The sequence below is a fragment of the Rosa rugosa genome, chromosome 5, assembly GCF_958449725.1.
Source record: "Rosa rugosa chromosome 5, drRosRugo1.1, whole genome shotgun sequence".
Lineage (NCBI taxonomy): Eukaryota > Viridiplantae > Streptophyta > Magnoliopsida > Rosales > Rosaceae > Rosa > Rosa rugosa.
Genome location: NC_084824.1, coordinates 48,621,827 through 48,637,453, shown reverse-complemented (window position 1 = coordinate 48,637,453; position 15,627 = coordinate 48,621,827). Strand labels below are relative to the sequence as shown.

Below are 15,627 nucleotides of genomic sequence, written 5' to 3'. Positions count from 1 at the left end.
TTTGATCTTGAATATGAGAGGCTCCCACACTTTTGTTTCTATTGTGGGTTGCTGACGCATACCGGAGGAAGATGTCCTCGTCGTGAGTCTGGCGAGCTTTCTGTTCCATCCTATGATGCTCTGCTTAATGCTGAGAAAAAGGAGGAATGGTTGTTGTCGCAGATGAAAACATCGCAGCAGAGCAATGCATCTTCTGGGGGCGGTACTCGGTTCGGTTTGCTCCCCAAGAAAAATTCGGGCTGGATCATGACGGCCCCGGAGCTACCGGTCTCTGGTGTGGTCCGACCTAGAGGGGAGTGGGAAGCCGCTGACGTCTCTCTGGTACCTAGAGACGACGGTGATATGGAGGTGGATGGGGTGGAGTACGTTGAGATGGCAGAACGGGGGACCATAAAGAGGCGGAGAACGGAGCTGGTGGACGCCTTGCAGTCGTCGCCGAAAAATGCCACAGTTGGAAGGAGTGAGTTCCGGGATGTGCCGGTTTTCCTCGCCACGAATTTGGGGCCTTCATTATTGGAGATCCCAAATCAGGGGGATTCTTTTGGAAAGAAGATGGAATTGCAGTTGACGGTGGCGGAGTTCTTGCAGTCCGATCCGAGTTTGCTGGAGGCAAGTTTAAATGAGAAAAAGCACGATTCGGGGTCCCAACAGGGAAAGGAGTTATTTGAAAATAAGCGAGATTTGTGCTGTAATATTCCGCCCCATTCTTTGAAGGGTTCTGGGCTGACTAAGTCAAGTTCTGGGCCTAGTGGGGACCCTACAATCTTGGAGTTGAAGAATACTGGGCCACGGATTGGTTCTCAAAGTCGTGGGTCGGGCTTAACCAAAAAAAAAGGGACCGGCCTGGGATTGGGTGCTGAAAGTAGTTGCAAGAGAGATAGAAGGGCGGTGAATAAGCAAGGAAAGGTAATAAGGACAGGGTTTGCTATGCACAAGTCAGTGGTAGTTTCTGCATCTCCTACGAAGAATCATGGGCGTACTCTTGAACGCTCTTCCGTGATGGGTCCGGACTTGACCCATCACGAGCCATGAATGTTTTGTCTTGGAACTGCCAAGGGCTAGGGAACCCTTGGACAGTTCGTGGTCTTAAAGGGCTTGAGTCCCTCATTCATCCCTCGTTGATCTTTCTGTCTGAAACTAAGTGTACTGTGAGTGAGATAGTGGATGTCAGAGTTGAGTTGGGTTGGCGCAATGCTTTTGCTGTTCCCTGTAAAATTAGAGATAAACGCGGTGGCAAAGGTGTGAGTAGGGCTGGCGGTTTATGCCTTATGTGGAAAGATGATGTTCAAGTGTCTCTTCGAAGTTACTCTGATAATCATATAGATGTTGTCGTGGGAAGTGCTTCTGATCCGAAGAGATGGAGGTTCACCGGGGTATATGGCTTTCCGAAGACCGAAAAACGGCATCGTACTTGGGCTCTCCTTAAAACACTAGGGCAGCAGTGTTCACTCCCTTGGGTCCTGGGGGAGATTTTAATGAGATTCTTTATAGTAGTGAGAAAGATGGCGGCCCTGCACGTTGTGAGAGACAAATGGAGGGTTTCCGGGAGTTTGTTGACCTTTTCTCTCTACGGGAGATCAAATTCTCGGGGCCTTGTTTCACGTGGAGAGGAAAACGGGGTGGTGAAGAGATAAGAGTAAGACTTGACCGTTTTCTAGTGAACAATAGTTGGTCTGATCTTTTTCCGGTTTCAAGAGTTATCCATCAGAGTCCCAATAAATCTGACCATCTTCCAATCTTGTTGGAGGTAAGAGAGCGCCGCCCACATAAGAAAAAAAATAGGAAAAAGAGCTTTCGGTTCGAAGAACTCTGGTTACGGGAGGAGGATTGTAAAAAGGTGGTTGAGATGGGGTGGAGTGTGTGCGAAGGGGATAATCCGTTCTTGGTAGTTTGTGGAAAGATTAAAGAAACGCGGCGTGCTTTGCAGGAATGGAGTGATGCCAAGTTTGGGTCTTTGAGGGAGGAAATTTCAACTTTACGGGATAAGTTATCTGCCTTTTATGAGCCCACATTCTCTACTCCTCTTGATGAGATTCGGGTTCAGTTAGAAAAGGAGTTGGATGAGCTTCTTAAAAAAGAGGAGGACTTTTGGCGTCAAAGAGCTAAGGTTTTTTGGCTTCAGGAGGGTGATCTGAACACTAGATTTTTCCACCAACGTGCTAGTAATAGGAGGAAGAAGAATCGGGTCAAAGGTTTGTTCGATGATAATGGAGTGTGGTGTACTAATGATGGGGAAATTGAACAGATTGTTTTGGGATATTTTCAATCGTTGTTTATTTCTTCTCAACCTCAGGGTATTGATGAGGTTGCTTCCTCTCTGCCTCCGTGAATCACTGACGAAATGAATGTGTGTCTTTCTAGGGAGATTACAGTGGATGAGGTGTATATGGCACTCAAACAAATGCATCCTGCTAAAGCACCTGGCCCAGATGGGTTTGCTCCATGCTTCTATCAGCACTTTTGGAATTTGGTTGGCAATGATGTGACTAAGGCTATATGTTGCTTTATGGAGTCCGATGATCTGTTACGTAGCGTGAATCACACTAATGTTACACTGATTCCGAAAGTTAAAGCCCCAGAGTTTATCCATCAGCTACGCCCCATCAGCCTATGCAATGTAATTTATAAAATGGGTTCTAAAGTTCTTGCTAATCGCGTGAAGCCACTGTTGAAGACCATCATCTCCCCTTTCCAAAGCGCCTTTGTGCCGGGAAGACTAATATCGGATAATTCCTTGGCTGCTTTTGAAATCTCCCATTTTCTCAAGAAACGCAGGAGGGGACATGTGGGGTTTGGGGCTTTGAAGTTAGATATGAGTAAGGCGTACGACCGAGTTGAGTGGTCGTTCCTCCAATCTGTGCTTTTGCAGCTTGGCTTCAGTGTTGTGTGGGTAAACTGGGTTATGAGATGTGTTCGGACGGTTTCGTATTCATTTGTAATCAATGGGGTCCCCAGGGGTCGAGTTATTCCGGAACGGGGTCTTCGTCAAGGGGATTCTATATCCCCCTATCTCTTTCTGGTTTATGCAGAGGCGTTATCTAAGATGATACTGAGAGCTGAAGAAGACCAGAGGATTCACGGTGTCCGTTTATGTACAGGTGCTCCTTCTATTTCACATTTGTTTTTTGCTGACGATGCTTTCATCTTCTTCAAAGCAGAATTAGAGGAATGCCTTGTGTTGAAAGAGATTTTTGACAAGTATGAAAAAGCATCGGGCCAAGCTATAAATTATCAGAAAAGCCGCATCTCTTTTAGTAAGAATGTTAAGAGAGATAAACAGGATGGCTTGGCAGATGTACTGGGGGTGCAGCGGGTTGACAAACATGATAAGTACTTGGGGTTACCCACGGAGTTGAGCTATTCCAAGTCAGAGGCGTTTAATTTCCTTACTGAGAAGGTTCGAAAGAAGACACAAGGGTGGAGAGAGAAGTATTTGAGCGCAGCTGGGAAAGAGATCATGATTAAGGCTGTGGCTCAATCGATTCCGACTTATGTCATGAGTTGTTTTGAATTACCTAAACACCTGTGCTTGGAGATGCATAGACTGATGGCTCGTTTCTGGTGGGGAGATAAGGTGAATGAGAAGAAGATTCATTAGTTAGCATGGGAGAAGTTGTGTGTGCCTAAATCAGAGGGAGGGCTGGGGTTTCGTAATATGGTCCATTTTAATCAAGCTTTGCTTGCGAAGCAAGGCTGGCGACTTTTGCAAAATCCTGACTCTTTGCTAGCACGGTTGTACAAGGCACGCTATTACCCGAACTGTGACTTCTTGGATGCCCAATTGCCCAAAGGTTCTTCCTATGCTTGGAGGAGTATCATGTTCTGAAAGGAGCTGCTTCACAAAGGGGTTCGTTACCAAGTTGGAGATGGCACTAGCATCTCAGTGTGGGAAGATCCTTGGCTACCCCTTCCCTACAGTTTCAAGCCATTCTCTCCACCGATGGAAGGGCTGGAAGATTTGAAAGTAGCGGATCTTATTGATGAACATGAGTGGGTGGTGCCCTTTCTTAATGAGATTTTCACTCCTCTGGAAGTGAGCCTAATAGCCCGGATTCCTCTTAGCATCAGAGGTGCGGTTGATCGAGTTGTTTGGCATTATGATAAGAAGGGGATATACAGTGTTCGAAATGGTTATCACATTGCCCGGATGGAGGAGGGAAGATCTGATCAGGGGTCTACCTCGGTGGGAATGGTAGGTACGAAGGGGAAATATTGGAAGTTGATTTGGAAATCCAAAGTTTCGCCGAAGGTTCGTGTGTTCATGTGGAGATTAATGAAAGAAATCTTGCCCACAAGAGGGCTACTGGCTAAGAGAGTTTATCTCCCGGACTCCCGCTGCGTGTTCTGTCATAAGGAACTTGAGCTTGGCATGCATGTCTTCCGTGATTGTGAAGTGGTTGCATGGTTCTGGGTCTTCACGTCTCTGGGCTTAAAGGCAAGGAATGTTCCAGCAAGTTCTCTAGAGGAATGGATAATGAATATAGTGGACATTCTTAATGATGGTCAAAGGTGTGTTTTCTTTATGGCTTTATGGGTCCTATGGTCTGAACACAACAATATAGTGTGGAAGGGAAGTGTTTTTAATGCCTCATATGCTGCGCAATGGGCCCAGAAGTTTCTAGAAGATTATCAAAGTTTTCATAATTCTGGGAAGACCACGTGTAGAAGGAAGTTGGCCAAGTGGGAGAACCTACTTAGTGGCAGACTCAAGGTTAATGTGGATAGAAGTTACCGTGCTGACCACGGGGATGGGGGTGTGGGTGTGGTAATTCGTGATGAATTTGGTACTTGTCTGGCTGCTTTTGCGAGGCACTTTCCTCATGTCTCTTCGACTCTTCATATGGAGGCTGAGGCTGCTAGGGCAGGTATCCTTCTTGCTATTCACCAAGATTACGCTGCTTTTGATTTAGAGTGTGACAGCTCTATTGTGGTGAATGCCTTGAAACATGGGATGGAAGATAGATCTGAAACAGGGCGGATTATTGAAGATTGTAAGTCTTATTTGACGTCGTTACACTCTGTTCAGATTAGGCATATCTTCCGGGAAGCAAATGGTGTAGCTAGGGATGGCAAAAATCTCCAGCGGGGTGGAGCTCCATTGGATACCCGCCCCTAATGGGGGGAGAATTCGGGGACAAATGGGGAATGGGGATGGGGATCCCCAATCCCCGCTATCTAAGATCGAGGATGGGGCGGGGATGGTATTATGATCTCCATCCCCAAACCCGCCCCAATGATATTTACATATATTTAATTTTATATATATATATATATATATATATATATATATATATATATATATATATATATATATTATAATATAAATCACAAATATATACATTTACTACTTTACTCTAATGACTACACTTTTACTTTAATGGTGTTTGACTTTTGCACTCACTGAATTATGATTTATGAATTTAATCATGTTTTAATTTTACTTGTTGTAGATTTTGATTTTAAAAAAGGCAATATGAGAAAAAATTTATTCTATTTTTTAAATTCTTATAGGAGATTTGAGGCGGGTTTGGAGGCTTCATCCCCAGTGGGGATGGGGACGGGGAATCCCCAATATATTTTTATTGGGGATTGGGGCGGGGATGGGGGTGAAGAATTACCCCGGGGATGGGGATGGTATTGTGATCCCCATCCCCAACCCGCCCCATTGCCATCCCTAGGTGTAGCCAATAGGCTTGATCACCTTGCTAGTATGGATTATCTTGACGATGTATGGTTAGATGAGTCTCCTGCGATTATCCAGGATGTACTCTACGAAGATTCTTGTACTATTGCTAGAGGTCAAGGTTATATGTCCCCCTCTATGCATAATTTAATTATTAATTAAATAAGTCAGGCGTGGGGATGAGCCTCCCACTTTGGCTGGGTTCCAAACCCCTTCAAAAAAAAAAAAAAAAACAAATAAATGACTTTTACATAACTATAAGCTCTCTCAAAACTGGACCTTAATGCACGGTTTTGGCAACTGTTCTAATAACACTTCAATGGATCACTAGAAAACTCAAAACAAGTGGCCCATCTAATACTCTTGAAAAATGTAGTCAAATTGGGGCCAGCCAAGGCCATAAGGCTAATTGGGGTTGATGCACATTCAACTCCAAGACACATTAACCACAAGCTAGCAGGTACAACCATATACTGAAAAATAGCACTTAAAACATGAGCAGGAACAAAACCAATCCTCAAAACTGATTGGATAAAACATGTCACTGTTTACAATCAAAACATTGCAAAGATGTTTAAACAAGCTTGAACTCTTCTTCTAGAGCCATTACAATCTCCACATTATCTAAGCTATCTAAGCCCAAATCTTTTTGGAAATGTACATCAGGAGTCACCTGTAGATAATTGCAGAAAAATCAGTAATCCCAAATCTTCAAACTCAGAAAACTCAAAGCTTTACCTTATACGGAGACTTGGGGACCTTCATCGGGGTCTTCACCGGTGATGAGCTCCTTTGACCGCGTCATCGTTTAACCCAAACGGTAGCAGTGAGGAGGACTAAGGAGATGACGAGGTTCGGCGGGGACTGATATCGGGTGTCGCCGGTGGAATCACTCTGGCGCTGTTAATGATTTTGGGTGAGAAGAGACTCATCACAGTGTTTTTTCGTGGAGATGAGATGGAGAACCAGAGACTTTGGTTGCATCGAAGTGGAGAGTCTACAGTTCGTCTGAGGCTTTCTACTTCGACCCGCGATGGTTTTTGGGAAGAGATCGATTTGAGCCGTTGGTTTTCATTTAAAGCAACGGACGGCTGTGCTTGACCCATCCGCAGATTATGTATAGCAAGGATGTCCTCTTTGGAACCTTGCTGTATATATATATATATATATATATATATATATATATATATATATATATATATATATATATGTGCAAACAAATTTAAAAACAAAAACAGAAGCACTCTCTCTTGGACTTCAGGTTTTGAGTCTCATTCAACAGAGATCAAGCCCAATGCTGTTAAGGCCCATCACAACCCATAGCCCCTCCAAAACCAGAGGCTTCAATCCAAAGCAACTCATTTCTCAAAACCAACAGATAAGAAGTTAAGAACAACAAGATAACAACTCCAGACTAGTAGTGAAACCTCTATTTGCCATGGCAGCTTCCGCAACCGCGGCTGTCTTCTTCGGCAGCAGTTCCGGTCTATGCCTCCGCCGCGGAGCAGAGTCCTCCAAGGGAATATTTTCTTCCAAGACCCAAGCAGTTTCCGATATTGGGTTCGTCACCGGTCAGCTCAGCGGCCTCAAAATCTCCTACGACGTGTCGTCTCAGCTCCCCAGTCCCATCTTCACTCCTTCCCTCCCTGGCCTTCAGCCCATTGTTGCTCGTAATTTCCCCACCTAATGTTTCCCATGTTTTCTCAATTTTTGTGCAAATTTTTTCACTGGTTCATTGTGAAAAGTAAAATTGGGGTTTCGGGCAGTGGTTGAAATTTTTTAGCTGAATTAGTAAGCAAATGTGGTACATGGTTCATAATATGGTAATGCTGATAAAATGAAACTGAACCAGTTGTTTCGTTTGTTTGATGAGATATGCATTTTGCTAATTATGCTTTTATCTGCTTCTTATATGATAGTGGAGGATATTTAAGTTTTTCTTAGTAGATAGATAATGGAAACAAGTTAAATGGGCTGTACTGAGTCACAGTTTAGTTACCAGATTATGTGATAAGAGTCTTTTTCTGATGATGAATTTGGGTAGATAAATATCCCGCATTTTGGTCTAATTTGGTCTCTTCGTTGATTTGTCGTTATAACTATTTGTTAGAATGGTGGGAATTGATTTGGCTTGTGATGTGGTTCGATTTTTCAGGTAGAATTTGTCCTTTTACTGGGAAGAAAGCAAACAAGGCAAACAAGATTTCCTTCTCTGCCCACAAGACCAAGAAGTTGCAGTTTGTGAACCTACAGTACAAGAGGATTTGGTGGGAAGGCGGGAAGCGCTTTTTGAAGCTGCGCTTGTCAACAAAAGCAATCAAGACCATAGAGAAGAATGGACTGGAAGCCGTTGCCAAGAAGGCCGGGATAGATCTTCGTAAGTGTTGATAGCACTTGGTTCATTAGATTCTTTTGTAAGGCATTCCTAATCACTGTGTTTTGTTCTGTTCTACCGAGTACATTTTGTTTCTATCTACCTCACTAATCTGTTAATCTTTGTTTCTTACAATCAATGAGTTGTTAATTCTGCAAGCTATAAGTTCTCTTTCGCTCACTGGTGTATGTATGAAGAATGAATCTGAGTAATGTTGTGCTTTTCTCGTTGGCAATGCCCTCTTCTGTTTCTGCCCTTCCTTTTTATGGCAAACCAATATCCTGAGAAATGGACCGTATAAGGTCTTTCTGACAATATTCAGCCCTTTTTCTTTTCTGGTGTCAAGGCCATTGTTCTCCTAGACTACGTTTTTAGGGTTGTATTCAATTTGCATAGTTAAGCTTGAAAATATTGCTGTAGTGAGAATATACTCTAGTCTTTAGATGACATCTGTACAAGCCTTTTCAAAAATTTAAACATGAAATAGTTGCATATGCAATGGTAAAGGTTGTTTTACATCATACATCTCAGTTTATGTGAAGGAATGCTCTAATCCAATAAAGAAAATCAAGATGCATAGCCAGAAATTGCTTAACCACCTTAATGATGAGAAATGGAATTTAAGCCGTGTTAATGAATAAAGAGTTGAATATGAAGAACATTTTTTGCCCAACAAAAGGCTCATACTGTCATACATGTGTTTTGCTGTGAACTACACTATTATAAAAGAGGCTGTCTTAGGCTCCTTCTGTTGGTGATGATTGTTCTAAGGTTAAACATTCACAAACAAGGAAGAAGACATCAACTGCTTACTAACTTTAGGATAGTCGAACCACTGTAAATTTGCAGTTTTGTTCTTGTAGCTAACATCTGCAGCTAAGCTAAGCTCAATCCACAGGAATCTTCAATGTGACAAGTGCAGCATGTTGTGCAAAGAATGGATCTGATATCACTTGAGCCTTGGGGAAGGCATACAACGAGGGATGTGCATCACCGTCGGCGAGTAAAATTGTTGTTTCGAGTTGGACATATTAGTAGGAGCGAAATACGAAGGTCCTCACAAGGCTTCTATTGAGATTTATGTCCAGGGCAAGTTGCAGGCTCTGGCAGACTCCAACTCACTCACTTAAAATGAAACTATGGTTCTTTTGAGAACATTAGCATGCTCACCTTATCGGAGTGTGGAACTTTTGACGGCCAAGATATAAACATAATGCAATCAAACTGAGGTTGAGCTTCAACAATTCTCGAATGAAAGATATTACTTCACTTGATACCAAAAGTTTCCACATCAATGTTCTTGGTTGCAACAATGTTACTTTCCAACATGTTCACATCACCGCACCTGAAGAAAGCATAAACACAAATGGAATCCATATAAAGGGCGTTCAACTTTAATCAACATTACTGATTCATAAATTGAAACCGGGAGTGACGTACTGTATCAAAACGAAGAACCCAAGAACTGGTCGCAAAACATGTGCGAGTATCAGAACATGGCCTGCTTCTCCTACAGCTAGTAATGCCTCAGAGACATGCTTGGAGGATATTGCCATGGTTAATTAATGTGAGAGCTTCTATCATCCTAGACCAACAGTACTGCCCTTACCATCAGTTAAGATTGGCATTCCATTGAAAATTAGGATCAGCAATATCAGTGATTCAAGAACATAAGGGCTCATCTGCAAGGCCACTTGATTGCCATGTGAGAATGTGGATTTGGCCGACATTCATCTCACATATATAACGGAAACAGAGGTCCTATAATCTCTCAAATGTGCAAAACTGCAAATGTCAAGACCACAATCACTCGCGTTGCAATTGTTCTTGCTTGTGCAGTTGTGCTAATAGTACCTCTACTTTTCTTGCAATCTCTGAACAAGAGGAATTACATAGTACTAATAGAGGCTATCCTCATGTCTGATCCAATAGAGTGACAATTTTTCCCAGGTGGTGTTTTGTATATTAACGCACGTACATATTTGAAATCTGGCAAATTTGCTGGGTACTTCACTATTGAACAGAGACACCAAGTCTCAAGAAACGAAACTAAGAACACTGGATTGACAATGAAATAAAAGCTACTTGTTGAGAATTGAGATTCAACCTTTGTATTCTATTGGTGAACAACGAACAATAAATATAATGTTCCGTTCACTCATAGAAGCTCAAGGACAAAAAGTAATCACATAATTAGCTCCACCGTTACATGTGAAAATGCTAGACTTATCATCATAAGCATAACTATAAGCCTGGGGGCACTGGTTCTTGAAGATCTTCGAATAATCAGTCGGAGGGCAGGTTTGCGGAGTACCATGGTCGCCGGTGCAACAGTACTGAGGCTGATTAAAAACCAAACACGCACTTTTACAAGCAATCACACTGCCATCTGATCCCTTCACAGCCAACTCTGCGGGACAAACCGAATTGACATTGGCCGCGCAGCTCGTGGCGCTGCATCCGCCCGAGCCACCTTGTGGAACCAGTTGAACAGGCACGTTGAAGCCATCAACGAGACTAACATCATAGAAGTCTTGGCCGCCGTTCGCTGCTAGGGTCAGTTCCACCAGCGACGCTGGTGGAATTGCACCAGCGCCGTTGCATGCGACTTGACCTGAGCCGCAGTCTGCGGTGGCGCAGGTGAACTTTCCCGATGAGTCTGTGGAGCACTGAGTCCGGCCCCAGAAGCGGCCGGACCATGGGGCAGGGACATCTAGAGTTGAGGAGGCACCGGATGCTAACTCGAACCCGGTTGAGGATAGTTGTGCACCCCCACCGCCGGTTAGGGTTCCGGGCCAAACTGTGAAGGGGCATTTGTTCGTGAAAGTGAATGTAGCCGACTGAACCCCTGCACGTCATGCAACATGTATAATGGTCAAAAATTATAAATATAAGCCTCACAAACATATAAAAAAATGTCCTAATAATTTGCGGAGAGTCCAACCAAAAACAAAGAATCAATTTGAAATCTATCTAAGATCAATTGTTATTCCTTGTACTTGCCTGAGGAAACAATGGAGACCACCAAAAGAGAGAGCAATGAAACTTGAGATTTCATTGTTGATAAATGGACTTTGATATCTTTAGATCTGAATGAGATTTTTGATGAATTTGTGCGGTGATTACTAACACACAAGAGATGGTTTTTATAGTACACAAGATGTATTAGCATTGAAGATTATATATGGTAGATACACTTGTATTTCTCTTGGCGTAGCTCTCAAGAAAGGAAAAGAAAAAAAGAAATTAATCTTATCCGGAGAAGACAATCCAGATCCAATGCATGCTCATGAAAATTAATCTCCAGCCAAGAATTGGGATTCGAATTTGAAGGATATGGATTCTCTAATTCATTAGCTACTAAATAAAATGTTCGACTTTGTGGTAGGTACGTACATTCAATTAAGACTTCCATAATAAATGGAATTTTTTCTTCAGATTATTCCAAGATTTTCAGATTTTCTTATGCCAAATGTATTCCAAAGTATCAATTTGTTGTACCTTTTTTTGTGAACGTTGATTAATTATCACTAATTCTGAGTGTCCTTTTTTGTCTTGAGCTTTTTTCTTTTACTTTTTTGACTTTTGAGCACTCATGTCAAAACCTAAGATCAAGAAGTTTGGTGCGGAGAAAGGGATACAATAGACGGAGTCATATTGTGAGGCAACATATCATCAATCGGGTGTTCGTTTGTTTGTTTGTTTTTTTTTTTTTTTCTAGACGATAATTTTTCACCACCCCACCTCGATGTCAGTAAAATTTGAACTCATGACCTTACGGTATTAGTTAGACTAGCTAACCAACAAGTCGGCTCACGGATCATGGTAAGTGATTAGATGATGGATGCGCTATAGAAGAATAAGCGTGTCACTACTATAAATATTAAACATGGCTTTCAATAAAGAAAATTAATGGCATTTAACAAAAAGGGTCATTACATGTGTTATTAATTCCGTTTAATGAACAAATAAATAAGTTGCACGGCCAAATTATGGAAGACTCTGTAGTAAAAAAAGCTTAAATAAAAAACGCAGAGGAACCTCATACAAATAATGAAAAGTGAGTCTGTTACACAAATGCAGGTAACACTGACAACTAAAGGGAAATGCAAAGATTTTATTCATAGGACAAAGTTTACAACACTCGCCTCAGCACTAGAGCATGCAGCACAACAACTATAGGTAAATACATGGAGTTTATTGATAAAAGGAAAAATAAAAAACACTGTGTCAACATGAGCTGAGGCTGCAACATCATCTTCCTAGCAGCCTGCAAACCAGGTGATTTGATTTCCATGCAACACCATACATTACTATATTTTGATAGAATACTGCTTGGAGCTTATGCTAAAAGGGGAAATAAATTTTCAACACCCGCCTCAGCACGAGGCTGTATAAATATTATCTTCCTTCCAGGTTTGAAACCATCTTCTGTCCATGAAAAAGTGAACAATTTAAGCATAATCATAGTAAAGGATTATAAATGGAGGTCAACTAAAGAATTTGTTTATAAGGGTTATAAAGAAATGAAAGGAGATCACTGATCAAGTAAGCATAAAAGTTTGCAAGACCTGCTTCAGCATGAGGCTATCCTAAATTCAGCCTTGAAACCATGTGTTCCAATTTCTGCATTTCCATAGAAATTGGGATATTGTGAGAACAAATAAAGAAAAGAAGGGCAGCTGCCTTCAACAGCATGAGCATCCCTATATTCAATTCAACCTTGGCCATATATAAAAGCCAAAATATAATAAATAATGTATCTTCTACATGAATGGAATATTGTACTAACTTGGTCTGTCAAACTTGTGAGCAAATAGTTTGATGTTGATATTTTCACATCCTAGTCATGATTAGAGTTGAGCATCTTCAATCACGAAGAAAGTACAATCATCTATAGTTTCTTCTTTGTTCTTTAAAGGCTACTTGTGCAATAAGATTTACTATTGATTTCTTGTTTAATCTGTTTTCAAAATTTATATCTATAAATAAGATACTCAGGAAAAGGCAGCGAACTAGGAATGCAACTGACCTGCTCAGTATGAGGCAAATATTTCCCATCAAATGTCAGAACTACACGGTCCTTACCATCCACACCTTTAACTTTGTCAACTGAGCAGTAGAAATCTATAGCTGACATACTACAGATGAAACAAAATGAATGAAGTTAGAGAAGAAAAATTTTGTGAAATAAATTTTTCTAACCCAGTACAGCAATTCAAACATGAGTTGTCTTGGGTATTATATGTATCTCTCACCGTAACTGCCAATAGCAGTAGTGCTCAAATATTAATGAGTTTCAAATCAAAGAAAATCTTACTATATGATTCCATTTTTTAGTGCTACAATGTCTATATAACTGCTAGAAAAACCATTCTATCATGATTTTGGAACTTTTGAAAAAGATACATCATGAAAAGCAATGTGAGCGGTATCCAAGCACAAAAATATTCAAAAGAGGAATAAGAAAATGCATACAGAACTGGAATCCAGACCTTTCAGCTCCATATGGAATTTGAAATAGTTAACAGAGGTAAATTAATCTAATTTGGGAAATTCCAAGTGTCCAAGCAAAATGAATACAATTTCTTTTTCAACAATCAGATATTAAGTTCAGCAAGGCCGTTTAATCTCAACAGAGTTCATCAAGAACCAAGTCTGTAAACAATCCTGTAGCAATTTTTTGTAAATCAAGGCACCGACACAAAGTCGAACTTACATGCCATCACCATATTCCTCATTGATAATCTCCTTGATGCTTTCACCAAAATGCATAACTGCTTCATTCAACCTACAGCATTGAAGAATCATCAGATGAAAGGCAACCATATAAACCACTTCAAAATATTCTCAACATCAACACTTTGTAAAAGAGAAGGACAAAAAAAAAAGAAAAAAAGCTAGTATGAATATAACATGGATGAAGCACGATTATTCTATACACTCTGCACTATCTCCAGTTATCACTGTTCTGTAAGACTCTCGTTAGCTATCACTACAGTTTTAAATCACCTTGTTGATGTGGTCTATCTTTACATTTCTAACCCATTGTTTGATGAAAATGATCAAAAACAGATATTTTATAACTTTTTTAGAATTATTATTGAGCGGACTAAACTGAAATTGTGCCTAAACCAAAAGTATAATTTTGCCTTAATCATATCCCATTTTGGCACAATACAACAAGGGCCCTTCACCATATAGATAATAACAAAGCTTATGAACAATCCAACAATATGGTTACTATGTATATGTGAAAGCCACCCAAGATTTTTATCAGAACTAGAGTTTGATAAATTTGAAAAACAGAAGCAACCCAATAGATTATTAGACCTCAAAACCATGAAAGAACAAAACTTTAGAGGTTTCCACCTGTAAATAGTGGGATCCTGAATCAACTGGGGATCATAGGACCTCAAGGGTGGAGTCATCATTTCCGCAATCAAGTCCTCGGGCAGGTCGGGAAGGGCAGCCCTCAACTTGGGGGCAGTTTCAGCCTTGAGCTGAGCTTGGCGTCTGAGAAGCTGGGCAACATAGACATTGGTCAGGCCTGTCTCCTTGGCTATCTGACTATATGACTTGCCAGACTTGCGTTTCACACCCTGGAGCTGATGGGTTATGCTTGCTTTGTTCTCTGCCATTTGTTTTTAGTTTGACTCTGTGTATTGCTCTCTCTGTCTCTCTGCCTCTTTTATACACTTGTGGAGAGTGGTGCAGTGTATTAGGAGGAAAAGGCCCAGTTGTGTTGGGTTTATTGGATTATTGTCGGATAAGCTTTGCTTTATGTGATTGTTTTGGTATAAAAAGAAGGTTTTGCTTTAATAATTAGAGCTGCAAATTTAGTTCATTTGGAGAGCAAATTCCATTATGCATGTACCAGGCAGTAGTGTGGCTGCTGGCTGCTGCATTTTGTTGGGAGACAAAACATCATCTTCTTACAAGTTGTGCAAGAGAGACTGTGTATGACATTGATGTGGGGCAAGTTGGGGGTTTGGAGCTTTTGAAGTTGGAAGGGAATTTGGGTTTGACATGTTAAAGCCCAACTCAAGGCTTGGGTTAAGGTCAATCCTTCTCATGGCCCAAGTGATTTTTTTTTTTTTTTCTAGATACACGAAATAACAATAAATTATGTTTTCATGAGCTTTGGAAGTTGGGGACTTACAAAGGATGAGTAGGTAATTCATTTCTATCAAAAGCATATTGGGTTTCATCTCTTTCTCCATTTCAAATAAATATTCACACACTTACGTATCAAGAGGTAGTTAAATAAATAGAATTAAAACACATAGATTTAGGGACAAGCTAGGATCCATCATTCCATCCTAACAAAAACGGACATCTTATATATTAAGCCAATTCTTAAGGAGAGTGGTTAAATTTTTGAAACTACCTCTTATGTCCATGATATATCAATATGTAGCAGAGAAATATTTTTATCAAAAACGGGTAAAATCGGAAAAATTGTCATCAACCACAAAAAATGGGTAAAATAGAAATAAAATCAAAACATATTTACATCCACTGTATGCAAGTCAAGGTCTAACAATTAGGGTCAACTAAAAAAAAGAAA

The 15,627-nt window shown here is 40.9% G+C and overlaps 3 protein-coding genes and 1 pseudogene across 4 annotated transcripts; 2 read left to right on the top strand and 2 right to left on the bottom strand.

Moving 5' to 3' along the window:
- Positions 1-7,031: 7,031 nt before the first annotated feature.
- Positions 7,032-8,237, top strand: LOC133709516 (large ribosomal subunit protein bL28c-like). The gene is made up of 2 exons (XM_062135290.1): positions 7,032-7,353; positions 7,839-8,237. The coding sequence occupies exons 1-2, from the start codon at positions 7,122-7,124 to the stop codon at positions 8,069-8,071; spliced, it is 465 nt and encodes a 154-aa protein (XP_061991274.1). The 5' UTR covers positions 7,032-7,121; the 3' UTR covers positions 8,072-8,237.
- Positions 8,238-8,345: 108 nt separating this feature from the next.
- LOC133711799 (exopolygalacturonase-like) lies at positions 8,346-9,995 on the top strand (annotated as a pseudogene).
- A 125-nt stretch (positions 9,996-10,120) lies between these two features.
- On the bottom strand, positions 10,121-11,201 carry LOC133709514 (thaumatin-like protein 1). Its single transcript, XM_062135286.1, has 2 exons — positions 11,061-11,201; positions 10,121-10,905 (listed from the first exon to the last, which is right to left on the bottom strand). Exons 1-2 carry the CDS (start codon positions 11,113-11,115, stop codon positions 10,226-10,228), a joined length of 735 nt encoding a protein of 244 aa, XP_061991270.1. The 5' UTR covers positions 11,116-11,201; the 3' UTR covers positions 10,121-10,225.
- Positions 11,202-12,154: 953 nt separating this feature from the next.
- LOC133709515 (cyanate hydratase) lies at positions 12,155-14,922 on the bottom strand. Of its 2 annotated transcripts, none has more exons than XM_062135288.1 (5): positions 14,430-14,922; positions 13,777-13,848; positions 13,090-13,198; positions 12,629-12,683; positions 12,155-12,485 (listed from the first exon to the last, which is right to left on the bottom strand). In XM_062135288.1, the coding sequence occupies exons 1-4, from the start codon at positions 14,696-14,698 to the stop codon at positions 12,645-12,647; spliced, it is 489 nt and encodes a 162-aa protein (XP_061991272.1). In that variant the 5' UTR covers positions 14,699-14,922; the 3' UTR covers positions 12,155-12,485; positions 12,629-12,644. The 2 variants fall into 2 exon arrangements, with proteins under 2 accessions (XP_061991272.1, XP_061991271.1); XM_062135287.1 differs by having other exon boundaries at positions 12,155-12,488; positions 14,430-14,916.
- Positions 14,923-15,627: the final 705 nt, after the last annotated feature.

Excerpts from the sequence above, each read along its gene's own strand:
- LOC133709515 (XM_062135288.1), bottom strand. The coding sequence starts at position 14,698 with ATGGCAGAGAACAAAGCAAGCATAACCCATCAGCTCCAGGGTGTGAAA. Across the intron at positions 13,849-14,429 it reads CAGGATCCCACTATTTACAG|GTTGAATGAAGCAGTTATGC; the intron begins GTGGAAACCTCT and ends TCAATGCTGTAG. Across the intron at positions 12,684-13,089 it reads ATTTGCCTCATACTGAGCAG|AAATTGGAACACATGGTTTC; the intron begins GTCAGTTGCATT and ends ATGGAAATGCAG.
- LOC133709514 (XM_062135286.1), bottom strand. The coding sequence starts at position 11,115 with ATGAAATCTCAAGTTTCATTGCTCTCTCTTTTGGTGGTCTCCATTGTT. Across the intron at positions 10,906-11,060 it reads GGTCTCCATTGTTTCCTCAG|GGGTTCAGTCGGCTACATTC; the intron begins GCAAGTACAAGG and ends CATGACGTGCAG.
- LOC133709516 (XM_062135290.1), top strand. The coding sequence starts at position 7,122 with ATGGCAGCTTCCGCAACCGCGGCTGTCTTCTTCGGCAGCAGTTCCGGT. Across the intron at positions 7,354-7,838 it reads CCTTCAGCCCATTGTTGCTC|GTAGAATTTGTCCTTTTACT; the intron begins GTAATTTCCCCA and ends TCGATTTTTCAG.